Source organism: Pseudonaja textilis, chromosome 5 (assembly GCF_049901715.1).
Source record: "Pseudonaja textilis isolate UNSWEBS1 chromosome 5, rPseTex1.2, whole genome shotgun sequence".
Taxonomy (NCBI): Eukaryota; Metazoa; Chordata; class Lepidosauria; order Squamata; family Elapidae; genus Pseudonaja; species Pseudonaja textilis.
In genome coordinates this window covers 21,915,021-21,942,406 of record NC_141994.1, presented here as the reverse complement: position 1 = coordinate 21,942,406, position 27,386 = coordinate 21,915,021, and the positions used below count along the sequence as shown (strand labels likewise).

At 42.2% G+C, this 27,386-nt stretch overlaps 2 protein-coding genes across 13 annotated transcripts in view; one reads left to right on the top strand and one right to left on the bottom strand.

The window, feature by feature from the left end:
• FAM185A (family with sequence similarity 185 member A) overlaps positions 1 to 26,478 on the bottom strand; it is a 71,783-nt gene extending 45,305 nt beyond the window's left edge. For 2 of the 9 annotated variants that reach the window (XM_087934283.1, XM_087934285.1), the window contains exons 1-6: positions 25,797 to 26,459; positions 25,372 to 25,481; positions 24,808 to 24,900; positions 23,120 to 23,296; positions 16,118 to 16,256; positions 11,964 to 12,005 (exon numbers count right to left, since the gene is read on the bottom strand). In XM_087934283.1, coding sequence (XP_087790409.1) covers positions 11,964 to 12,005; positions 16,118 to 16,256; positions 23,120 to 23,296; positions 24,808 to 24,900; positions 25,372 to 25,481; positions 25,797 to 26,220 — 985 coding nt within the window. In that variant the 5' untranslated portion in view covers positions 26,221 to 26,459. Of the gene's footprint in view, positions 1 to 11,963; positions 12,006 to 16,117; positions 16,257 to 23,119; positions 23,297 to 24,792; positions 24,901 to 25,371; positions 25,482 to 25,796 lie in introns of all 9 variants that reach the window. The other 7 variants (XM_026701740.2, XM_026701756.2, XM_087934282.1 and 4 more) reach the window with 6 other exon arrangements.
• Positions 26,479 to 26,709: 231 nt separating this feature from the next.
• CCDC146 (coiled-coil domain containing 146) overlaps positions 26,710 to 27,386 on the top strand; it is an 87,935-nt gene continuing 87,258 nt past the window's right edge. For 3 of the 4 annotated variants that reach the window (XM_087934262.1, XM_087934263.1, XM_087934261.1), the window contains exon 1: positions 26,713 to 26,793. The gene's annotated coding sequence lies outside the window, so the exon portion shown is untranslated. Of the gene's footprint in view, positions 26,794 to 27,386 lie in introns of all 4 variants that reach the window. The other variant, XM_087934265.1, reaches the window with a different exon arrangement.

Sequence of the window (27,386 nt, the reverse complement as noted above, 5' to 3'; positions counted from 1 at the left end):
TGGACTTCAACTCCCAGAATTCCCCAGTCAGCATGGCTGGCTGAGGAATTCCGGGAGTTGAAATCCATACACCTTCAAATTGCCATGGTGGAGAAACATTGGCATAGATACAAACGGAAATAGATTTGGATGTGCGACCTCTTCCACATTATTCAAGGACACTGGGCTCTTTCTTTCCTAACAAACTGTTCATAAATCAGGTTTTAGCTTTTTAAGTAGAAACTGAAGTTCTGCTGCCGTAATACATAGGGATTTGCATGGGAGTAACAATATTGTTCTGATCAATGCTTCCTGAGACTGTAACAATCACACATTGTTCCCAAAAACCTTCTTTTTTATTTCAGCGGCTGTGAATTATATGCATTCACAGCCCATAATGAGTCTCAAACAGTTTGTGAATAGTGCAACTTCACAAACTGAATAGCTTGTGAAGTCTGCCACAGTGTTTTTGGGATAAGGCTGATAAGCACCCACCTTTATCTCCCTTGAAATGCTGCCAATGACTAAATTGCCTATTATCTGTACAAGGCCAAACGGAGCACAAAGTCAACCCGGAGCTTCAGATATCAAACCGACCAGAACAAACAAAGTTGCTTCCTGCAAAGACTCATGTCCCTTTGCTCCTCTTTTATGTCTTATGGGAGGGGACAATCATCTCCAATCCTTACTCCCGAGTCACCCCTTTTGTCTTAACTGTTCTTGCCTTCTGGCAGCTCTGTGCAAGCGTGCACTGGGAACAGGCTCTCTCTGTTCCTCTGCCTCGCTAATATCAGATTGTGGAGGTTCCAGAGTCCGCACATAACGCTCAGATGGCCCTGGCCCCATCTCTGTGTTGGATGCAGATCTCTCGTCCAAGCCCTCCCCTGACTCCAGGACTGGCCCATGTTCCTCCCCACTGTCCGACTCTGCTCCCAGCTCTGCCAGCTGCCGGCGGACCACAACAAATATGAGCAAAAACACTGAAACTGCACGCGTGAAGTGAATGCATCTGACATGATCTAGAACAGGGATGTCCAACTCAAGACCCACGGGCCAGAGTTATCCTGCAGGGTGCTTAGATCTTGCTCGTGGGGCTGCCCTGGAAACAGCGAAGGACTGGCCCGGAGTGCCTCTGCCAGAAAACCAGAGCTTAGAAGGGCTGTCCTCCCGAGCTCCATTTTCGCTGGCAGAGGGTTGCAGGAGGCTGGTACAGCCAGAAACAGAGCTCGGGAGCCTGTTTTCGCTGGCAAAGTGCTTGGGCCACCTCGGGTGCCCCCCCAACATGCTGACCATGCCCCCCCAGTTACACACACACACACACACACACACACACCGAGGTCAAACACAATCCTGATGTGGCCCTCAATGAAGTCAAGTTTGACACCCCTGATCTAGTATATTTTGGAAAGCGTGCTTCTCTGGAGGTCCCTCAAGATCTTCTCAAGAGCCTAGAAAAGGATTTGCCAGCCTATGCTGAATTTTTATTGATTTTTTGGGGTGGCTTCAAATCAATGCTGGCAATGGTCTGAATAAGTCTCTGCAGTTTTCTTGGTAAAGTTTTCAGAAGTGGACTGAGAAAAGTTAATTGGTCTAAGGCAGGGGTCTCCAAACGTGACAGCTTTAAGACTTGTGGACTTCAACTCCCAGAATTCCTCCTTCAGTCGTGTTAGCTCAGGAATTCCACAAATCTTAAACTTGCCAAGTTTGAAAGACCCTTGGTCTAAGGTCATCCATGGCTAAGGTGGGACTAGAACTCACAATCTCCTAGTTTCCAGCCTGATACCTTAATCACTCAACCAAACTGGCTCTCACGAAAAAGAATACAATATTAAAATCCCATCAAACAACCATGAGGAGCCATAGTGGCACCAAATGCATCCATTGTAATTTTTAATATGCTAAATTTTGTTCTGATAAATGTTGGGGGTAGGGGGAGCATCTGAGAAAAGAACTCTTGTTTTCTTCAGCTTTATATTTTATAACAAAGATATATCCACCTGGTTTTAGGTCTCTTTCGTGGGCGCTTTTGATCAAATGGGATCCATTGTAAGACTGCCTTGGTCCACCTGCCATCAATTCTTGCTGTGTGACCAGCCCAATGTTTCCATTTCAATTCTTTTATTCTTTTGATGATATCATATACTTTCATTTTACATATATGACATCAGCAAGTATGGCGGGCCCAATTGGCAAAAGAAAGTTCAAGGCCCTATTGATTGGAAACATGTGGAAGAGGCCTCCATCCTACAGTTGGTAGACAATGGCTAGAATGATCACATCCACACACCATTTAAACATATAAACACACACATATTTTTTTCTCTTTTTACAACCCTGTAATCCTTTCTATTGGGGTAGAGTCAGGACAATTGGATGGAGCAGAGTGTACACTGGCCGGATGCCCTTCTTGACACCTACAGGGAGTTTGCAGCAGATATTAAGTTTTTAGATAATAATATGAAATCGGACATGATTTGGATGAAAAGTCTAAGTTGAAGAGCAGAGAGGTATGTCATGTTACAGATATATGGAGAGACTTGCTTTGGTCAATGTGTGTGGTATTGCTCTTTCTCTCTCTCTCTGTCTCTCTCAATCTCTTTTTCCCTCTTTCTCTCAATCTCTCTCTGTCTCTCTCAATTTCTCTAACCCCAACTGTTTCTCTGTCTTTCTCTCAATTTCTCTCTCTGTCTGTGTGTGTGTCTCTCAATTTCTTTCTCTCTTTATTTCAATCTCTCTCTGTCTCTCTGTGTCAATTTCTCTCTCTTTTTCTCAATCTCTCAATTTCTCTAACTCTATCTGTTTCTCTGTCTCTCTCTCAATTTATCTCTCTCTCAATCCCTCTCTTTTTCTCAATCTCTCTCTAGTCTCTCAATTTCTCTAACCCCACCTGTCTCGATTTCTTTCTCCATCTATCTCTCTTTCTCTCCCCAGCTCTCTCTCAATCTTTTTCTCTCTTAATCACACTCTCTCATGCTCTCTCTCAACCTCTCAACCTCTTTCTTTCAATCCCTCTCTCTTTCTTTCTGTCTCTCTCCATCTCTCTCTCCCTCAATATTTCTCTCCGAATCACTCAATCAGAGAGAGAGAGAGAGGGAGGGAGGGAGAGAATGCATATATAAGCATACCTATCCCAGGTTTTGGGGAATGACGTGATAGGTGGACAAATGCCAAATCCAGTCTGAACATCTGGCTGACTATGCAATGAACTATAATAAAAATAATGAAGATGGGGAAATTACGACACATTTGTCCTATACCTCTTAAAAGGGATTACATTTAATGAAATTCCAGAAATCTGCTATCATGTGCTGACTGCACAAAAATATATTAAAGAGAAAGAAAAATCAAAAATAGGCCAAAGAACTGAAACCTAATGAAAAAAAACTAGGAAGCTGGAGGGAACAGGACAATCTCAGAAGAATGGCAAATACCACTTTGATTGCTAGAATTATTTCCATTTCTCTCCACTTTGCCAATTGCTGTTATGGGACCCAGTGCAAACACAGAATTTAAGTAGGAGAGCATTGAATAAAGTTATGACCACAGTCCAGCAAACTTTTGGCAAAAAGAACAAGGGCTTTTTTTGTTTGTTTCTTAAATCTCTCCCTCTCCCTCCCTCCCTCCCCTCTCTCTTTCTCTCTCTCTCCCTACCTCCCCTTCTCTCTCCTCTTGATAACCAAACTCCCTTTTCTGCTGAAAAACATAATAATTCTGGCAATGAGGACCATTAGAGTCAGCACTGGATTTCTTGCTGACCCACAGCATGAATTAATAAATTCTGGGAAATACAGAATTTATTTTATACTCCATTAAAACCTAGTTTGATTACATGGCTATAAAGGGCTAATGTTTGCTACTTTTCTTCCTGGTTGATTTCCATTAAAGCAAGCCAGCTCCATCCTACGTAACTGAATGACTGAACGAATCCTTACAACCTGGTTCACAGACTAGAGCTATCTAGCTCTAGGAAGAACAGAATTTATGGATGGAGCCATAGAGGACTCTCACATGATGGAGACATGCTGGAAACCATTATTGAGAAATATTAAGGGCAAAACCCACAGTGTTTTCTTTCTTTCTCTTGGTTACGGAGAAGAGCAACTAAGATGATTAAAGGCCTGGAGACTAAAACATAATATTTGAAAGGCTGCCACAAAGAAATGGGGTGTGTGGGGGCAGTGTCGACTTATTTTCCAAGAAGGCAAGACAAGACACGAAACAATGGATGGAAACTAACAAAGGAGAGAAATAACTCAGAATTAAAGAGAAACTTCCTAACAGTGAGAATAATTAACTAGTGCAGTGGTGGCTAACCTTTTTGGGCTCCTGTGCCAAAAACTGTGTGTGCGCTTGCATGCCAGAACCCTGAAGGCAATGCACGCGTGCCCCCCACCCCCTGCCCATGCCCACGCAATTCCCTCCACCCCTTACCTGCACTGCCCCTCACAGCTCATTTTCAGCCGGTTTGAGGTCTTTTTCGGCCTCCCAGAGGCTTGAAAAAAGCCTCTTGTAGGCTTTGCAGGCCAAATAATAGGCCCGTTTAGTCACTTCCGGTATTTCAGGAAGTGACAAAACGGGCTTATTATTTGTCCTGCAAAGCCTGCAGAGGCTTTTTTTTTTCAAGCCTCTGGGAGGCTGAAAAAGGCCCCAAACCAGCCAAAAAATCAGCTGTGAGGCGCACGCATGAAGAGTGAAGTAAGTTTGCCTGCAGCTTGCATGCTGGCACAAATGGCTCTGCGTGCCACCTGTGGCACGTGTGCCATAGGTTTGCCATCACAGAACTAGTGGAACAGCTTGTCTCTAGAAGTTGTGGGTGCTCCATCACTGGAGGCGTTTAAGAAGAGACTGGACAGCTACTTGTCTGAAATGGTATAGCATCTCCTGCATGAGCAGGGGGCTGGACTAGAAGACCTCCAAGGTCCCTTCCAGCTTCTATTCTATTCTATTCTTCTCTCTCTCATACATACACACACACACTTATTTGTGAGCTAGTTTTGGGGACTCTCTCACCTGGAAAGTCAGAATTTGGCATTTTGCTTTTACACCCACTGTTGGTTGCCTGTCTACGTGTTGTAGAAGACCTTTTTTGTAACATATTTCAGAAAAAGCATTGAGGCCAAGCGATGCTCATTGGGCCAGGGACATTCAGAATCTACCAACTTTGAGCAAGGACTTCCAAAGGATCAGATCCAACAGGATTGGAGATTTTTATCTGTCACTTAAGAGAGACTGTATGTGTAAGGATTCTAATACAAATTAGGTTGTGTGCATTTGCCCAAATATATATCTCTATGCACACACGCAGAGGTTTGGGTTCCCCCCACCCCTTCTAAAATTCTTTGCACGCTTAAGGCTTTGATTCTGTTTCTGCTTTGTGTGAGTGATCTGTCTTTTGCACTGAGGAGGTGAAAACATTTGGGGGTTCACAAAACTTGGGAAGCGGCTGAAAGTGGGGAGGGGAGCCAGATCTGGCAAGAATGTACCTCTGGATGACATCATTTTGGGCCTGCCAACTATTTTACTGAATAGCGAGCCATCTGACTTTAATCAGTCTTGGAAAGAGTTGAACATAAGGAGAATTTAAACCACTGCAGTGAAGTCAGCAGACTGAAACACATGGAATTCCAGCAGCGGGGGACACACAATTCCCCACAATCCACAATTCAGGGTCTGATGTTGACATGCTGTAAGAAATTGTGTCTGGCAAATAAGAAGCGGAGGAGGAAGAGGGGAAAGAGTTGCTAATCTCACATTTGTGGATCATCTGGAAGCTTCCCCTGAGGCCTCCAGACTGGTTATGAAGCAATGGTTCAACTTAGAAAACCTCTGCAGAATTGACGGAATTGATGATACAACAGTGGTGGGACTCATCTCTGGGTGGGGATGAGTCTGCCTACAGAGATGAGGTGGACCAGTTTGCTTTCATGGTGTGGAGACAATAACTTGGTCCACAACACCAATTAAGACCAAGGAGCTTATAGTGTATTATAGGAGGAACAGATCAGACATCCAGCCCTTGCTTATCCATGGAGACCGAGTGGAGCAAGTGGCCAGTTTTAAGTTTCTGGGTGTTACCCTAAAAGAGGACCTGACCTGGGATGCCCACATTGCACCCCTGGTCAAAAGGGCCCAGCAGAGATTATACCACCCGAGACTTCTCAGAAAACAACAGCTGAATGGAAAACTGCTGGTGACCTTCTACCGCTGCACCATAGAGAGTATCTTAACTCACTGCAACTCTGTATGGTTTGCCAATTGCACAGGAGCAGATAGGACAGCACTCCAGAGGGTTAACGTCATTGCCCAGGGGATCATGGTTGCGCTCTCGTCTCTTTAGATGAGTTTTAGAGCTCCCGCTGCCTTAAGGAAGTTCAAAACATTCTCAAAGATCCATCTCATCCTGGGCACCCCTTTTTTTAACTATTGCCATCTGGCAGACAGTACAGGATAATAAAAACAAGGACAAATAGGCTGAAAAACAGCTTCTATCCCAGGGCAGTAGCTCTGTTGAATTCTACTGTATAGTGCCATATTAATGCAATATTAGGGGTTTTCAATTCCATGTATAGAATGTAAAGGATGTGTGTTTGTGTTTATTTTCATAGTCATAATGTACACTAAAGATGGTATTTAATTTTGTTGTATAAGGTATAATGACAGTAAAAGTAAACTAAACTAAACTAAACTGACGCTGTTCTTTTGAAGACCTACCAAGGTTTCAGCAAGTTGAGAGAGCTGACCAACTATGCTTAGACTCAAACGTTAACTGGGGCTGGAGCTGGTTAGTACTAGGATGGGAGACCACCAAGGAATCTTCAAGCCTGTAGATGTCCTGAAAAAAGATCATTGTAACCAGTTTCAGATTGTTGCCAAGAAGTCTCTATGGTCCTGCACATGAATTAATAGGTATCTCAACTGAAAGGAACTATCTCATGTCTATTCTGGTGGCTCTTGATAGTTCCATTGTAAGGGATCTTAAACCCTATTTGACTGCCCCAACTAAACACGCCACAGTTACTCTACAGCAGGGGTGTCTAACCTTGGCAACCTTAAGCCTTGTGGACTTCAACATGGCTGCCTGAGGAATTCTGGCAGTTGAAGTCCACAGAACTTAAAGTTGCCAAGGTTGGACACCTCAGCTCTACGGGGTTAATGTGAATCATCTGGTTTGGTCTTCTATAAAATACATACTTATCATAGGCATGTAATCTTGAGCTAAATGATTTTTCATTGTGCTAATGTGTATTTGTTGCATGATGCAACAACAGTTTACAAGTACATCCAGAACATACAGTGGAGCAAATAAATGTCAGAGCTTGTTCATATAATGCTCTTTGTGTCTTCCAAATATGTGTTCATGTGAACAGATGTGAACATAGCTATGTTATTGACTCAGGAATAGAGTAGAGTCGAGTCGAGTAGAGTCCTAATCTCTAAATTTCTGCCCTTGGTAGGTAGAACCCCTATGGTAATTCTCTTTCAATGTTTGGAAAGAGAGCAGAAAAGAGCAATAAAGATGATTAGGGGACCGGATGATGAACAGTTGCAAGAACTCGGTACATCATCAGAGGAAAAGAGATTCTTGCTCAGCAATGAAAAACTCAACAAATGCTCCCTCAGAAAGAATGTGACAATTTTCTCCTATCAAGCTTTCTTCCTAATTTCCAAATTTCTTTAACAGATAAAGATTATCTGGCCCACAGATGAGAGGGAAAAAGCCGTGAGACAAATATAAAGGAGAAGTGACTTTGTGACATCTTTGTCTAAATTTAAAATTTCCAAGATTTGGCATCCAAACATCCTTGGTTCTTGGAATCGATAATATTTAGACTCTTGGATGCTAACATACATCAAGATCTCAGGAAACTAATTCATTAAAACTCCTATCTGTTACCTTCTAGAGTGGTGTGGTGGCCTAGAGGTGGAACTCTCGCCTCACAATCAAGAGGATGTGAGTTCGATCCTAGGTAGAGGCAGATATTTCTCTTTCTGAGCACACTGAGAATATATCTGCTAAATATAACTCTGCACTGGTGACAGGAAGAGCATCCGGCCAGGAAACACTCAACTCCATTCAGTTGCCCAGACTCCACCCTGCAAAGGATTATGGGGTCATTAAAAGAAGATGACTATCAATTACCTTCTTAAGGTAAAGATTAAACAATCCATTTTTCTGAACGTTCAGCAACAGCATCTCCACAAAAGGAAGACTTGACCAAAAAGGAATGTTCTTTGGAAACGCATTTTTGCTTCCAAACCAGTTGGAAACTAATGGAAATTAATTTACATGATTAGAACAACTCATGTAGGGTGCTATGTTCTGAAGTTCCCCCTCTGGCCTGGTTCCAGCAGGGGGCGCCCAGCTGCGACCTGATTGGCCGATAGTTTGACAGCCGACTATATAAGAAGCTGTCAGACAGGCCAAAATCTGTTGCCTCAAGGGGGCTTGTTTGCTGTTAGCGTGCGAAAACCAATAAAGCCAGACCAACCAATTTAGCTGCCCCGCCTCATTCTGTAGTGCGTTCGTTCCCAGTACGAAGCATAAGGGATTCTAGATCCCAAAATTATTCAGTAGATATCTCAGACAAAACCAGATGCAACTAATAAATGAGATAAATGTATCAAGACAAATGTAGCACCATAAATTCATTTTGTGGACTGCCTGTGTGTGGTGAAACAATCTGGACTGAATTATCGGCGTGTGTGATGTCTCGGGTATATGTTTTAACAATATTTTCTCCTCCATTTGAATCCAAGTTAATGGTTTTACTTATTAAAAACAAAACAAGATCTATTTTCCTCTGATGTTATATTCAAGTGATCATACATTTATTTATTTATTTTGCACATGTATTGGGTTGCTACAGCCTAGGTTAAAATTCCTGAGGTTTCAAGGGCATCTTTTTAGACAGGTAAATAGCTGTCCAAAAATATTATGGGTACAGTCTGGATTATTCTAGGTCCCTAAATTTCTGCCCTTAGATGGTTGAGGTAAAGGTAAAAGGTTCGCCTCACACATACATGCTAGTTGTTCCTGGCTCTAGAGGGCGGTGCTCATCTCTGTTACAAAACTGAAGAGCCAGCGCTGTCCGAAGACGTCTCCGTGGTCATCTGGCCGGCATGACTAAATGCTGAAGGTGCACGGAATGCTGTTACCTTCCCACCAAAGTGGTCCTTATTTTTCTACTTCCATTTTTTTGCATGCTTTCGAACTGCTATGTTGGTAGAAGCTGGGACAAGTAACGGGAGCTCACTCCATTACGCAGCACTAGGGATTCGAACTGCCGACCATTTTCTGATCGACAAGCTCAGCGCCTTAGCCACTGAGCCACCGTGTCCCTTTTATATTTATATGGTCGTACAAAATTATATGGCTGCACAAAAACTCATGGGAACAAGCATCATCTCGAAGCAAACTGAGATCACAAGTGATTCTTGTTCTAAGCGGTTTTTAACCTGACTGCTTTCAGTTTTGAAGACACTCCGTTAATGCGACACTAGGGATTCGAGCCATCGACCTGCCGACCTTTCTGACCAACAAGCTCAGCATCTTAGCCACTGAGCCACTGCATCCCCCCTGGATAGTAGAATCCCTAGCCTAATTCTCTTTCAATATTTGGAAGGAGTGCAAAGAAGAGCACCAAAGATGATTAGGGGACTGGATGAGGAATGGTTGCAGGAATTGGGTATGGCTAGTTTGATGAAAAGAAAGACTAGGGGTGACATGCTGGCAGTCTTCTAATATTTGGGGCTGCCCCAAAGAAGAGGGGGTCAAGCTATTCTCCAAAGCACTGAAGGCAAGACACGAAGCAATGAATGGAAACTAATCAAGAAGAGAAGCAACCTAGAACTAAGGAGAGATTTCCTGACAGTGAAACAACTTGCCTTCAGAAATTGTAGGTGCTTCACCCCTGGAGTTTTTTTAAGAAGAGATTGGACAGCCATTTGTCTAGAATAGCATAGGGCAGTGGTGGCTAACCTTTTTGGGCTCCTGTGCCGAAAATTGTGCCCTGTGCTTGCGCGCTCGCATGCCAGCACCCAGAAGGCAATGCACATGCTCCCTCCACGCCCCTGCGCATGCATGTGCGATCCCCCTGCCACCCCTTTACCTGCACTGCACACCTCCCAGCTGATTTTCGGGCCATCTGAGGCCTCCCAGAGGCTCGAGGGAAGCCTCTGAAGCCTTTGGAGGCCAAAAGAAATGGGCCTGTTATGTCATTTCCCATTTTTCGGCCTCCAAAGGCTGCAGAGGCTTCCCTTGAGCCTCTGGGCGACTGAAAATCAGCTGGGAGGCACGCATGCGCAGTGCAGGTAAGTTTGGCTGGGGCTCGCGTGCCTGCACAAATGGCTCTGCATGCCATAGGTTCACCATCACGGGTATAGGGTCTCCTGCTTGGACTAGAGGACCTCCAAGGTCCCTTCCGACTCTGTTATTCTGTTAAACAAGATACTTTCTTTTTCTAACAGGATTCATTGACTGAAATCCTCAAGGATCTAGGGAAGGAATTCTGCATTCTGAAAAAGTTTGAAACCCTCTGACATAGCGCACTATCAAAATAAATTTCTTTTGCTTGCCAACACACCAGTGAGAAATAATTGCTTACTTACATTATGTGCCAAAGTAAAGGAATGAACAACTGATTAACAAGCTTAGATTATTTGATAAGACCACACTGAATTCTGATGCTGCTTAATTTAATCTGGGAACCCGTCATATTAAAAATAAATATACACAGGGGAGCCAAAATGCCTGAGACCTTTCAGTTTAGATAACACACACATTATTAATAACACAACTGAATGGTTAAAACAACAGCAGCAGCTTTTCATAGGTTGTCATTTGACCTTAACTTGATATGGCCATATTTTCTTCCCCAACCAGATCAGTGCTTCTCAAAGTTACTTTAAGTTTAAGAAGTATGGACTTTAGCTCCCAGAATTCCCCAGGCAGAGTTGAAATCCACACATCTTAAATTTGCCAAGTATGAAAGACACTGGTCTAGACAATTTCCCTGCAAATATCTGAGCCGTGTAAGACGCTGAAGTAATAAGCTTAGCAGCCCATTCGTTTGGAGCAGAGCAAAAGATTATCACCCACTGAGCCGCATCATAATTCATGATTTATAAACTTACAATGAAAGGATTCACAGAAGATGCAAGCCCAAATATAAATAAACAGCAGGGTGGCTTAGCGTGAGGTATGAACATACCTATTTCCTGCCAATGGGTATAACTGTCACTCTGCTATAAAGCCATAGTGAATTACATCCAATCTGTGTTGAGCTTGTAGTAAAACTGCCAGCCGTGGAACTCAAAACACCGCAGACGAACCGTTGAATCCAAATTCATGAATGCTTCGCTATGAAACTATGTGGTCAGGCTTAGTTTTTGGGGAGGGGGGGGGAAATTGTGCTTCTTCCTACCAGCATCCATCGGTATTCATCTGGCTAGTGTCCTGTCAGTGTGTGAGAGAGTTGAGGGCTGTTTGGGAACTGAAACATGGAAACTGAAACAGTATTTGCTGTGTGAGCAAGGAGGAGACAGCAAGGAGCCTGGGCGTGGCTTAGCTCAACTGTTCTCTACTAAAGCTGGTTGCTGCTGTGAAACTAAAACTAAAACTGAAACTCCTCTGCTCATGTTTTGCATTTGGAACAGATTTCTTTTTGGTGGGGAGGGGAAGTAGAACTCCTTAGCATCAGAGCGTGTTAATAATAACATAGGAAATACTAATGCTCTGAGGGTCATTTTGAAAAATCCTTTCTTAGTGAGCACCTAGAAGCCAAGGGGAACATACGTGCCAAATTTCAAGTTTGTAGGCTTTACAGTTCTGGAGATTTTGTGATGATGTGTGAGTGGTATTTCGCTTTTATATATATAAATGTCCAGGCACAGCTGCCCAACTTTTCAACCCATAGAACTGATTTAGCAGTGTTGTCTTAATTAAAAACAAAGGCGTGAACAAGGAAAGGAGAACAAGAACTTACCAACTGTGATGCTCCCTGTTTTGGTCTCCAAGGTAATATCACCTGTAACGAAATTGGAAGAGCAGTGGGTATCTTAAAATGTGAGGGTCACTTCACACACAGCGCAATTCATTGTGGTGCACAAGCAAGAAGCCAAAGGGGATTGAAACCAACTATGAATTGAATCAGAGGTTCCTTTTTGTAGTATTATCAGACGCAAAGGAACAGGATCGTACGTTAAGTTGTTAAGTTCAGAATATTTATTACCCAAGCTTACATACAAGAATCTAGTGTAAACTGCGAACAGATGAGGGTCAACAGAATTCAAGAGAAGTTGGACCGTTCGTTAACAATTCTAGGTTTATGACTTGCTTAATTCCTCCCTCCAGCTCTACCTGCTCTTTTCCTACAAATATGTACCGCACACCCACATTCACATAAAGGCAGAAGGAAACTGTCTGTATTATTGAATGTACAGAAATATAAGTCCTTGACTTATGATCATAACTGAATCCAACATTTCTATTGCTGAAGTTATGGTTGTTAAGTCGATCACTGCAGTTGTTAAGTTAGTAACTTGGACGTTAAGTGAACCTGGCTTCTCCATTGACTTTGCTTATTACAAGGATGCATAAGGAGATCATGTGACCCCAGGACACTGCAACTGTCATAAATATGAGTCAGTTGCCAAGTGTCCAAATTTTGATCACGTGACCCTGGGGATGCTGAGAAAAATTAACAGCAGTCAGTGCTATTACAAACTAATGCCAAAGACATTCCAGCAGGGCCAAATTTATTTTCCACACTTCACTGCAGGAATATAGTGCTATTTTTACCAAATTGTTGTTATGGTCAGCCGGCAACAGGTGTGGACGGCTGAGGAGAGCGAGGACTCAGATGAGGGGCCAGGACCATTAGGGAGTAGAGTGCTGCCTTCAGAGATTGTGGGGGCTGGCAGCAGCTATGAGGAGGTTCCCAAGGAGCCTGTGCCAAGTGTGAGTGCACAGGATTGCTCGCAGGAAAGAGCAGTTACAACAGCACGGGTGACTCGGCTGCAAGGTAATGGCCCCTCTAAGAAGATAAAAGCCCACTGTGAAATGAACGTTCTTTGCAGAAGGCAAAGACATTTTGAAACTCCAGCCTCGTGGACATTCCAGTATCCTGAGTTTGTATTTGAAAATTCTTATTTTGCAAATTATTTCTTGTCTGTTATCTTTTGGCAAGTCTTGCACAGTTTGGCAAGGCTTGTACTTATCACAGCTAATTATTTTGTAAAAACATTACAAGGTTTCTGTTCATTTTGGATTGTGTTTGATTTGTTGGGAAAGGGCATGGGTCAGAACAATTGTAGCTTCATTTTGTTTTATTGAATCTTCCTCCTTCTCTTTCTCTCTTTCTCTTTTTTCCTGTCTCCCACTCTCCCTCCCCTCCCGCTCTCAGCTAACAGCAGGTCTGTGGTTTGCTTAGCAGATTCCAGGCAAGATCTGGCTCTAAACTAATCCTGGGAAGAATAAATTTTCCAATCTGGCTCTAAACTAATCCCAGGAAGAATAAATTTTCCAAGATCCACCGATTGTCTCTTAGGTAAAGCATAAAGTCTGAATTGAAGAAGTCTTGGCTGGCTTGCTGGTAAACAGACAGAATCGGGGAGCTATCTTGCAATCAAACCACCATTCATAGCCTGGCCTACTACTTTGAGACAGAGCATTGCTTAACTATAACCTAACATCTCTCGATAGCAACTTGGAAAGTGGTAGGAGATGCTAGAACAAGGGTTTCAAACTCAATTTCATTGAAGGCCATATCAGGGGGCATGGCCTCGAGGGGGCACGGCCTGTCGGTGGCACCTGTGGCGGGCAGAGGGCTCTGCCAATGAAAACAGGCTGCCAAGCTCCATTTTTGGCTGCCACGGCCTCCTGCAACCCTATGCCTGTGAAAACGGAGCGGCCCTCTCGAGTGGCCCTCTCAGCCTTGAGTTTGACACCCCTGTGCTAGAAGGTATAATTCAGCAATTTCCAGGTGCCGTAAGTTGTTTTTCGCCCAGCTAAAATGTTTTTCTGAGTACCAGATACACAAATGTTGCCTTAAGGATATCATAATCATTTTTGCACAGACTGGTTTAATTCTACTTCCATTCTTATTTTTGTTTTATCACAGAGCAGCTCCTCATTCCGACTCTTCGCTGTATTGGGATCGCTCCCAAGCTCTAGGAAATTTTTGCAATTCATTTATTTCTTGGATTCCTACTCCTCCCTAAGGCATGATGCTCAAACCGGTTAAAAATAATTAACAAGAATTAAATAGATTGAAAACACACATAAGGCAACCATATTGTACCACCACAAGTATTGTAAATAAAGCAATTATATAACAACAATCTTATATTTCAGTGGCACAATTGAAAAGGATCTGTTTTGCATTCTTCTTGTCCAGTAATATTCATTGTCACTTTGAGTTTGTAACTTCAAGAAAACATAAAATGTCTTAAGATCAACAATGCCTTGCAAAATTAAGCCAACTGCAGAAAATTCAACATGTCATTTGGAAGAGGAACTTTTATTTTATTTTATTTTTTAAAATGGTGCGGTCAAGTAACTATTCCACCAATCATAGGATATAATAAACTCTTTAATTTTCATGCTCTCTTAAATGGAAATACATATTATCTTATATTATCTAATTTGCCACTATGGCTGACATCCAGCAAATACAAAATTGGGGCAATTAGTCATGATGTATTGACAGAAGCAATTTGATTCATGTCTATTTTCTGTTCCCCATGAACAATAATTGGAAACACTTTCCTGCACGTCTACATTCTACTGCTTAAAAATGAAGAAAGAAGTCGAAGTTATTTTTCTCCACAGAAGCCTGCATAACTCAAATCTCTCTCTCTTTTTTTTTAAAAGAAAGCCGTTTTCTTTTTTTAAAAGGAAGTCTAGCCTGCAAGGTCGGTATACTTTAACAACCTCCCATCGAATACTAGTAAGACCTGATCCTGCAGATACGAATAAGTATCTGATCAGCTAGATACTATCACGAGATGCTAACTGGGGGATTCTGGGAATTGAAGTCCACACATCTTAAAGTTAACCAGGTTGAGAGACAATGTTTTAGATAACATTGGTAGTAGTATAACTTTTTTCAAATAAATAAATGAAGTTTTAGAAAATAGAATAACAGAGTTGGAAGGGACCTTGGAGGTCTTCTAGTCCAACCCCCTGCCTAGGCAGGAAACCACTTCAGACAAATGGTTATCCAACATCTTTTTAAAAACTTCCAGTGTTGGAGCATTCATAACTTCTGGAGGCAAGTAGCTCCACTGATTAATTGTTCTAACTGTGTGATGTGTAGAATTATACCTGTGAAAATATAAAAGCAATGGTAACACCATTTTAACCTCTGTGTTAATTTAAGATAACCTGTGATAATTCACTGGAATATTATGTAAGAATTCTCTATTGTTTTGTATAAAGATTATACATTTGGCAGGCTACGGTGTCCAGTGTCATGTTAATGATGGAGATTACTGGAAATGGAAATGGGTAAACAGGACGAGGAAACAGATGTTATGCTACAAAAATAGGGGTGTTGCGTAGCTGGATATATAGCTGGAGATTATGAACCCAGGAAAGGGGCAGAGACTGTATATTTGAACCTGTATATAAACCCCAGCCTTCCTGTGAACCATATCTTCTGCCCATGAGCAGAATTCCCTTTTGCAAAAGCTTCATAATAAAGCTCTTATTTATTGTTCACATGTCTCCATTGTCTCCTGAATGGTTGATTTTTATCACAAACTGTCAGGAAATTTCTCCTTAGTTCTAAGTTGCTTCTCTCCTTGATTACTTTCCACCCATTGCTTTAGTTCTGGGCAATTGTACATATGGCTGCAGCTTTTGGTAAATGGCACCTGGGTTTTAGCTCATGTCAGAATACTTCTCAGAGAACATAACCTTAGAAAAAGGTTCCATTTTGTTTGTTAATAGAGCTGTGTTATCTTCAAAATCTGGCTCAACTTCTAAGTCTCCTGAGGCACTTAAAAAATGGCTGTGCTATATTCAGTTTTATAAACACAGGCAGGCACTAAACCGGGTACGAAAAAGAATACTTTTCCTTAAAAAGGCATTTGGTAGAGAAATGTTGCTCTAAGGAAATCTTTTTTGCCCTCTTACCATGGACGTTCCCCAGTAAGATGTCGCCAGCCACTGAAGTCAGAAACGAGGAGTCGGAATACAAATATTTAGCTTTGAGCAAACCATTTTCACTTGTAATGTTAATGGATGATCCTTGGAGTTTTTCAATGTTCACATTCTATTGCAAGAAAAAAAAATACAATAAAGTTGTATTATGGTAATTATTCTGACTCGCTGACAAATAGCCAGTTTGGTCCAGTGGTTAAGGCACCAGGCTAGAAAGCAGGAGACCATGAACAACTAATTCACACCACAATGACTTGTGACCTAGGATGTCCAACCATGTAGTAGGGCTCTACTACTATTATCATCCTCCTCGTCTTTGTTATTACCAATTCCTTTAGCATCTTATGACTATCACTTCATTTTTTGTGTCTTACGATTTATGTTGATTGCTTTTATTTAGCATTCTATGACTATCACTGAGTATTGTATCTTATGATTTATGATGATTGTATTTTATGATTATGATCCTGATTTAACACTTGTTGCTTGTATGTATGCTGAGAGCTTCTGCACCGGAGACAAATTCCTTGTGTGTCCAGTCACACTTGGCCAATGAAGAATTGCATTGCATTGTGTTGTGTTGTACTTTACTCCACTCTACTCTACTCTATTCTCTATTAATCCATTTCCTATTCTGTTCTATTCTGTTCTATTTACTCCACTCTATTCTACTCTGCTCTGCTCAGCTCTGCTCTACTCTATTCTCTATTCATCCATTTCCCATTCTGTTCTGTTCTGCTCTGTTATGTTATGTTATGTTTTACTCTACTCTCTATTCATCCATTTCCTATTCCTATTCTGTTCTGCTCTGTTATGTTATGTTTTACTCTACTCTACTCTACTCTACTCTACTCTACTCTATTCATCCATTTCCTATTCCTATTCTGTTCTGCTTTACTTTACTCTACTCTACCCTCCTCTATTTTATTCTTTCCTGCTTTTGGCATGAAAACTGGCTATGTGACTTGAGCCAGTCCCTCTCTCTCCCATCCCATCCCATCCCACCTCAAAGAATTGTTGTTGTGAGGAAAATAGGAGGAGAGAGGAGTGTTGGATATGTTCACCACCTTGGATTGTTTGTAAAAATAATAAAGGCGGGATACAATTCAACAGTCAATAAATAAGCAGCAGTTCCTATAAAGTGTATATTATTATCTTATAAAGTTCAGCTCCCGGGTCAAGTAAGCTATACATTTCACAACAAACTAAGATGGGATTCCCAGAAATCTGGAAACAACCCCAAAGTTATGGAAAGCACAGAACGCTTGGAAAATTTTAGGAATGTTTGCCGGAAGACGCTACAAATTAATGAAGGAATTAGTGCTATCTAAGGTAGTCGGTGTTTGTCAAGGGAACGAGGGAGGTATGAGTTCAGAAAAATATGAATTTCTTGGATCAGGTCCCATACCCGATTGAGCTGTATTCCTCCTCAAAGGATTGAAATGATAAATGAGGAAGCAAAAATGAAGAACAAGGTACAAGTATTTTCCACTGAAGCTGTTTTCTTCTCTACAAAGAAGGAACCCGGTAGGTAATTTAGAAGGATTGCTATCAATAACCCAAACTTTTAACGGATAAGGTCTCCTGCTCAAGCAGTGGGGTTGGTTTAGAAGACCTCCGAAGTCCTTTTCAGCCCTCTCATTCTATCTTCTGCAACGAGATTTCGGTTTCCAAGCCATTTTCTTGACTTTCCTCCCTGTACTTCAATTTAGGCAAGGGCCCAACTTCTGATTTGCTTAGATCAACTTCCTGGCTGGCTTACCTGTCCTGCAGAGCAAAGATTAAAGCTAAGAAACAATCTGGCGTTTGATCTTGGCTTCTCCCTGGACACCTTGGAAAAAAAATTCATTCGGTTGGAACTGCTGGTAAATTTGCTTTGGCTCCAGCCTAGGAGTCTATGTTCTGCCAAGGTGCCAGCCTCGTAAATACATAAAATGTTTGAAGGTTGTTGAATTATGCTAACCGTGGAAAAGCAAAGGAACCATGAATGCATCAGGGAGAAGCATGGAATCATTTCAGGCCGGCACATATATAAAAGTTTTGCTAAAATCTACATATATATATAAAAGCGAAAGACCACTCACGCATCATGACAAAATCTCCAGAACCATAAAGCCTACCAACTTGAAATTTGGCATGAATGTTTCTATTGGCTTCTAGGTGCTCACTAAGAAAGGATTTTTCAAAATGACCATCAGAGCTATTAGTATTTCCTATATTATTATTAACACGCTCTGATGCTAAGGAGTTCTACTCCCCCTCCCCATCTGAAAAGAAATCTGTTCCAACAGCTAAGCCCCTTCCAGGCTCCTTGCTGTCTTCTTCTTGCTCACACAGCAAATACCATTTCTGTTTCCAAACAGCCATCAACTCTCTCACACACTGACAGGACGCTAGCCAGATGAATACCGATGGATGCTTGTAGGCAGAGGCAGAATTTTGCCCCCCTTATTTTCCTCCCCCAAACTAAGCCCAGTCACATAGTTTCATAGCGAAACACAGGTATAGAGCTAGTATATTTATGATGATAAGCTGCTTGGTGAAGAATATAAGTGTCAGCTTTGGAAGCCCCATTCCATGTTGCCACATAGCCTGGGAGAGTGGAAGTGGGGGGGATGATTTCAATTAAGTAGCTCTAAGTAGACAAAATAAAATTCTTTTGTTAGTTCAAGGTCATTTAATATGGCGCAGGATGAAATAAGGATCTTACTTTTGGATGGATCGTGATTGGGCCACGTGATGCGATGACAACCAAGTGGGGGTGGATTTGTAGTTTGAGAAATTGTGGAAACCCCGAAAAAACTTTTAGATTCGGGTTTCCACAGATGTGCCACGTGCTATTCTAATAAAGGTACTTTTGAGATATGTTTGTCTTAGAGTTACTGTTTGGAATGGATGTTTGTTAGAACGCTAACAATAAGTACAGGTAAGCCTCAACGTACAGCAGTTCGTTTAGTGACGGTTCAAAGTGACGCCTCGGAAAAAAGTGACCTATGACCGTTTTTCACACTTACGTCCATGGCAGCATCCCCATGGTCACATGATCAAAAGTCAAGAACAGGGGTGGGATTCTACCAGTTCGCACCTATTCACTAGAACTGGTTGTTAACATTCTAAGCAGTTTGAAGAACCAGTTGTTAGAAGAAATTACTGGCCTAATCCTGTAAGGAAGGCAGGAAGGAAACATTCTGGTGTTGCTTACAGAAACTGCCTCTCCATTAACCCTTATTACATTCTTGGTAGGACTAGACTTCCTGTCTCAGGAACATCTCTGGAGTTTCCCCTCCCCCTTTGCTGGTACTTTGCTTGTGTGGAGTGACCATTCAAAGTTACAATGGCACTGAAAAAAGTGACTTATGACCCTTTTTCACACTTACGACTGTTGCAGCATCCCCACAGTCATGAGAGGCCAGGCGGGGAGATGCGTGCCTCGACGTGAGTGATATTGAATTGGCCACACACCCAGCCAATAACATGACCACCAAGTCACGTCCACCCAGTCACATGACCACCAAGCCACGCCCACCACCTAAGCCACGCCCACAGAACCAGTTGTTAAAACATTTGAATCCCACCCCTGGTCAAGAAGCTTGGCAATGGGTTCATATTTACGACTGTTGCTGTGTCCCTAGACCAGGTGATCAACTTTTGCGACCTTCTGATGAGCAAACTCAATGGGAAAGCCAGGTTCGCTTAACGACCGGGTGACTAACTTATCAACTGTGGCAAGAGAGGTTGTTAAAAAGGTTGAGGGAGGAGAAGTCAGAAATGACTTAATGACTGCATTATTCACTTAACAATGGGGAAAAACTCACTCCACAAATGTCTCACTTAAGAACAGAAATGTTGGGCTCCGTGGTGGTCGTAAGTCCAGAACTATTTGTATTTAGTTTCTTAAAACCACCAAGGTTACATTAGCACTGCCACCTGCTAAAAGCAGACAAGTCAAAATCTACCGCAATAAAATCAAAAGTTGCTTAATTAACTCACAAGACCTGAGAGCGATCGCAAACGAGTATAACATATACTTATATTCTTACAAAACTTGTGCTATATGCTGCTTACATTCCAAGCTGGTTCAGGCTGCAATCGAACATTTAATATGCTTTTAATTTTCCAATTGTGATTGTTTTATGGGCAGCATCTGACTGATTTACACTCCTCTAACATCTGCACTGACATGTAAAACATCTTTGTCTTTTTTTTATGACGATTTTGTTCCACCAGTTAGACACATCGTTATGTAGTTAAGACTCATCGTTTCCAGGATAAACGAAAGCACGATGAAGGTTTAAACCTTTAAAATGGGGGGCGGAGGGGAAGGGGCCTTGAGATGTAAGATTTTCTGCTTATTGGTTATGGACATACAATACACATTTTATAAAGCAACACTTCATTCCTAAATGCATTGTTAGGCAAGATCCTGGCATTAATTTGATCCGTGTGTTCTTATGGTAACAAGAATGAATAATAATGGGGTACAGAGCAGAGGTGGCATTCAGCAGGTTCTGACCAGTTCTGGAAAACCGGTAGCAGACATTTTGAGTAGCTCGGAGAACCGGCAAATCCCACCTCTGACTGGCCCCGTCCCCATCTCTTCTCTGCCTCCCACTGAGTCCCAGCTGATCATCTGGGTCTTCTTTGGTTGCCCTGCACAGGAGAACGGAGCTGGAAAGCAGGTTAGCGGGTGGGGAGGGAATGGGGATTTTGCAATATTCTTCCCCCAGGAGTGGCGGGAGAATGGAGATTTTACAGTATCCTTCCCCTACCACGCCCACCAAGCCAAGCCACACCCACTAAGCCACGCCTACAGAACCGGTAGTAAAAAAATTTGAATCCCACCACCGGTACGGAGTAACTGAACTGGCATTGAAAAATTACTTATTTCCATAGAATATCTGTAAACAAGTAATAATAATAATTACTTGTTTACAGATATTCCTTGACTTAATGAGCACCATCGAGTGCAAAATTTCTGTTGCTAAGCGAGACATTTATTAAGGGAATTTAGACCCATATTACAACCTTTCTTGCCACTGTCGTTAAGTGAATCATTGCAGTTGTTAAATTAGTCACATGGTAGTTAAGGTGTGTTTGTATTTATTTTCATAGTCATAATGTACACTGAAGATGGTATTTAATTTCATTGTACGAGGTGCATTGACAATAAAGTAAAGTAAACTAAACTAAGCTAAACTCTGGAGGGCCTCCAGAGCCTGGGGGAGGCCATTTTTACTCTCCCGGAGGCTCGAGGAAAGCGTCCGGAGCCCAGGGAGGGCAAAAATGCCCCTCCTCCACTGTGGTGCAGGAGGCTGACTAGGCCACACCCACCATGGCCACGCCCACTCAGCAACCGAGCAGAGAACCGGTTGCTGAAATTTTTGAAGTCTACCCCCGACCAGGAGAACTTATCGTGCACTGCCATAAACCTTCATCGTGCCTTGGTTTATCCTGGAAATGCTGAATCTTAAACTACGTAATGACATCTACAACAGATGGAATAAAATTGTTATAAAAAGGATCCCCAGGGTCGAACGAAAAGCAGGTTGATTGCTAACAGAAATCGCTCTGTGAGAAAAGACAGCCAAATTTCTTACTATTGCATTTCTGACACACAGTTGGCTGCCTTGCTGTTATATTTGTGTGGGATGCCCCTCCCTTCCTAGAAGAATGAAATATTTTGGGAAATATTACCAAGGCCAGAATACGATATTTCCCCCAAAGAGAGAAATGGAGAAACATGCTTTTAAAGACAGAAAGCAGTCTTTCTGAGTAGCTCCACCCCAAAGACCTCCAGCTCCAGGATGACGGGATTAAAAAGAACAGGACACTGTTCTGTCTGAGGCTACCCCAAAAAGCACTGAGCAGACTCTTTGTCCTGGCAAAACCCCTTTTATTAAATGAAGGGGAATTTCTTGCATTCACATTCAGCCAAAAGCCTGGCAAACCCTGTCTTTCAAGGGTCTAATTAGGAGCACAGACCTAACTTTCTACATCTCTTGCCAATCAGCCACCAGCCTCCATTTTATTTATTTATTTATTTAATTTTATTTATTTATTTATTTTATTTATTTATTTATTTATTTTATTTATTTATTTAGCTTCTTTTTCCCAGCGTGGAACTGAACCCAATGGATATTCCTTCCAACGTTTGGCAGATAAATCTTAGAATACCCTGGATGGATGCCTAATTTTATAGCTGTAAAACCTTATAGCCATTCCACCGATTCCGATCAAAAAAGTATTTACAGGAGAGCACAAAGGAAACCAAAAGTTGATCAAGAAAACATTCTAAGATATATAAGCTCATACAGGTAGTCCTCAACTGATGGCCACAATTGAGCCCAACGTTTAGGTTGCCAAGGGAAACATGTGTTAAATGAAGTTTTCCCCATTTTTTTTCGAACTTCCTTGACAGATTTGTGAAGCAAATCACTGCAGTTGTTAAGTTAGCCACACGGTTGTTAAGGGAATCTGGTTTTTCCGCTGACTTTGCTTGTGAGAAGGTGTGAAAAACAGTTTCAGTGCCATCGTAATTTCAAATGGTCACTAAATGAACTGTTGTTATAAGTCAAGAACTACCGGTATTTATAGAAACCTATAATTCTTTCCTCATAGGGCTACCCAACTCAGGATCATTCAACAAAAACTGACAGGAAAATTTTTTCTTACTACCCAAAGAGAAATTCCACTAGCTAAAGATGCCATCTTCTGGCAAATCTATAGCACCTCGCTCTATTTCTTAGAAAAGAGATTTTCAACAACTTTTCATAAGCTTGAATGTAGGATGCAGATAGTCTTCGACAGTGGTGGGATTCAAAGAATTTTACTACTACCGGTTCTGTGGGCGTGGCTTGGTGGGCATGGTGTGACTTGGTGGGTGTGGCAGGGGAAGAATACTGTAAAATCTCCATTCCCACACCACTCCAGGGGAAGGATACTGCAAAGTCCCCATTTCCTCCCCACCCCACTAACCTGATTTCCAGCTCTGTTCTCCTGTGCAGGGCAACCAAAGAAGACCCGGGTCAGAGGTAGGATTTGCCGGTTCTCCAAACCACTCAAAATTTCCGCTACCGGTTCTCCAGAACCGTCAGAATCTGCTGAATACCACCTCTGGTCTTTGATATATAACCACAATTCAGCCCAAAATTTCTGTAAGCAAGACAATTGTTGCAACGGTCATAAGTATGAACCCCATCATAAGTCATTTTTCAGTTACACAGTTGTAACTTTAGTTACTAAGTGAATGATTCTAAGTTAAGGACTACAGGTAGGCCTCAACTTAGGGTCACAATTGGGCCCATTTCTGTTGCTTGTGGTTAGCTGGCAGCAGGTGCGGGCGTTTGAGGAGAGTGAGGACTCTCATGAGGGCCCAGGACCATTAGGGAGTGGACTGCTGCCTTCAGAGATTGTGGGGGCTGGCAGCAGTGATGAGGAGGTTCCCGAGGAGCCTGTGCCAAGTGTGTGTGAGCGCAGGATTGCTCGTAGGAAAGAGCAGCTACAAACAGCATGGGCGACTCAAGAGTAAGGCTGCAAGGTAATGGCCCCTCCTTCAAGAAGATAAAAGCCAGCTGTGAAACGAACGTTCTTTGCAGGAAGCAAAGACATTTTGAAACTCCAGCCTCATGGACATTACAGTATCTTAATTTGGTATTTGAAGACTCTTGTGTTGTGAAATATTTCTTATCTGTGATTTTTGGCAGTCTTGTAAAATTTTGGCAAGATTTGTGCTTATCAAAGTTAATTAGTTTGCAGCAGCCTTTTAACCGGGGATTCGTAAAACTCATTAAAAGATTTCTGTTCCCTTTGGTTATTGTTTGTCTTATTGGAAAAGGGTCTGGGTCAGAACACTAAGTGAGACCTTTGTTAAGTGAATTTTGCCCCATTTTACGACCTCCCTTGCCACAATTTTTAAGCAAATCGCTACAATTGGTAACTAATTAACGTGGTTGTTAAGTGAATATGGCTTCCTCATTGACTTCACTTGTCAGGTCACAAAAGGGGATCACATGACTCCCGGGGACACTGCAACCGTCATAAGTACGAACCAGTTGCCAATCATCCGAATTTTGATCATATGACCACAAGTATGCTGCAATAGTCATAAGTGTGAAAAACGGTCATATGTCACTTTTTTTCATCCCATTATAACTTCAAGTAATCACTAAATGAACTGTTGTAAGTCAAGAACTATCTGCATTAAGATTCCGGCAAAATGAGGTGATTGTTATCTTTTTAAAAATACCAAAAAAATTCTACTACATGAACTTTGCCAATGCATTCCATTAAGAACCACAGCCCCGATAAATTTATTTAAAACTGGACAAGTGATTTTTTATATATATATAAAATGGGCCGAGGACTGCTGTTTAGTTTTCTTGTACTACGTACATGAAAAATGATTTTTTGTCAATAATTATTGTCAATCAATAATGCAGCGTTGAATTAAGCAACATAAAAATAGCAGATAAGCACAGAATTGTTTTTAAAATTTGAATTTTTAGATTTTTTTTTCTGATAGAAGATACTTACTGAAGCCCAGAAAGAATTAACAGTGGATGCAAGTACAAAAAAAATAAAATAATTCTTCCTGTATTGTTTAATATTAAAAATATACCTTTTAGTGTAACTTAATTTATGCTACTCACACAGCTCTCACTTACACTTTCTTGTGACACAAGAATATCAGTATTTCCTTGAAGAGTTCCCAAACAGGTAACGTCCCCTCCTTTTGCTCGGAGATCAATTTTATGACTCTGAAAGAAAACTGCATAGGTGTTAAAAAAGTTTACTTTCTTTTTCCTTCTAAGATTCATTTGCCGGTTATGGCACGTTCTAACTTTCAAATCTGATTCTCCTAATATATTTCTTTGAACTTTCCTAGAAAATGAACACCTGCATCATGGAAATTGTTTTTCAACTAGATCTGGGCAACTGGTTCATATTTATGACCGTTGTTGTGTCCCAAGGACACATGATCTCCTTTTGCGACCTTCTAACAAGCAAAGTCAATGGGGAAGCATGGTTTGCTTAATAACTCTAGCCAAGAAATGCTTGGGGAGATTTTTTTAAAATAATTCCAGCAAAAACATCAGATACAGGAAATCAATCTCCTGGATGTGAAATCATCAGTTGTTGCATCTGCCAAAAGTAACCCTGAGATTTAAAATGCTGAAGATTACGTACAATTCATAAAACAAAGAAAGACCATGATGAGAGATTGTTACCTTTATTGACTTCAATATACTCGCTCCCTTCTCTGTTTCTACTTTGCAGTTAGCACATTGCATTTGTTCAATCTTCACAGAGCCATTTCTGGTTGTTTTGATATCCAAATCTAAAATTAATTAAAAAAAAGTTAACAATGAATGGAGATTAGAACAGTCTTGAGTTTGTTTTCGTGATGTCAGCAGTGAAACACAGAGAGCAAGATGGAGTATCCTGCTTGCAAAGCATATCTGAATTGGTCAAAATAAAACTTCATCCTCTGATCCATTCAAGATGCATTGAGTGACAACTCCTTTAATGTAGCTGGAGCAAAACTGACTTCACCACTGCCCCGATTAGCAACAGAAACTTTGAGCTCAATTGTGGTCATTAAGTCGAGGATTGCTTGCATTCTACCAGTACCCACTCTCCCTTCTGCACCTACCAAAATTTACAGGGGTCCTCACATCCAGGGAAGCTGTGCCGTCCATGCCACCAGAGATAATCACCTCCTTCCGGGCTTCATCGTAATTCACAAGCAGACCAGAGGCAGGGTCAGGATTGGAATCCCTGCCCTTAAGGGCAACAAATACCTTGTCAGAATCGGGGTACTTATGGGGGTCCAGGGGCCCCACTGTAATGTGGCAAGGGAGACGCGCCTTCAGCAGACCAAAAGGAGTGACAACCAAGGTCCACTCCTTGAGAAGCTTATTAGTCTTTGGGTCCTTTTCTGTGGGACCCAGGTTTGCTTCACTTGTGAACAAGGCCACTTTGTGAGGACTCTTCTTCCCCTTCAGCAAACCACGATTGCTCCTTGATAACGCCTTCCCCGCCAGGTAGCACCATCCTGGCAACCTGCTATGCACCATCCTGGCTTCTATGGGGATGTTTTTGCTAACATCCCCTCCTAGGAAAGGACAGGTAGGGTCTTCCTTTCCCCAGTTTTTGCATGGGGTGGGGGGTCAACTGCATCGGAACACCCCCTTACAAGCCCACCTTGCTCGCTTCCCCCCCCTCCCCAAAAAGTCGTGCGTTGCCTCCAACCGGAGATGCACAAAACCCCACACTGATCTGCAGCTGCAGCTGCAGTACTACCCGGACATGTCAAACTTGCAGCGAGGGCTGCTGGGAATTGTGGTTTCCCGCCCGCGCGCAAAGGTACGCAAGCGCCCAAAAGTCGGGCATTTCAACTACAAATCCCGGAATGCCATTCGCACGCTTGAGGATTGGTTTGTTTGTTTGGTTTTTAAATCTCCAATAGCCGGGGAAGGAGGACGGAACGTTTCGTTACCCAATCGGAAGGGGTGGGATCAGGGGGAAAAAAGGGCGGAGAATTTTTGGTCTCCTTGGAAACGGGTGTAGCTAACGGGCGAGTCGGTTGCTAGGCGACGCGAGGCCCGAGTCCTGGGAAAGGAAGAGTAACGCGAGTTGTAGTAACGCCGGTAAGATTAAACTGGGTTAAACTCGGCTGGATGGATCCCACATTTGTGTGAAGGGGAGGTTGTGTACTTTTGGGGGAAAGCTACAAGGTTCAGGAATAGAGCTGCTTTCAAGAAGCCCCCGCTCCCGTTTATGCCTTTGCTAGGTCACGTTTTATTGGTGGATGGGAGACTACCAGGAAATCCCAAGGACGTCAGTTTGGGCAACGTTCCCCCCTCCCACCCCCCAAAAGGCAATGGGGAAAAAAAAATCACTTCCCACGGTTGTCAGTAAAAACTGCATTGATGTATTGACAAAGTCAAGGAAGTAAAATGTTTACTTGCCATCATGGCAAATAAAGAAGATACAGGTACTTGAAGTTACGATGGCACTGAAAAAAGTGTGTAGCATCCCCATGGTCACATGAGTTACATTAATTTTGGATGCTTGGCAACTGACTCAAATTTATGATGGTTGCCGTGTCCCGATCTCCTGCAATCCCCTTTTTATGACCATCCGATAAGCAAAGGCAATGGGAAAGCCAGATTCACTTCACAAACTGGGGTTACTAATTTAAGAAACTGCGGTGATTCACTTAGCAACTGTTGTGTGAAAA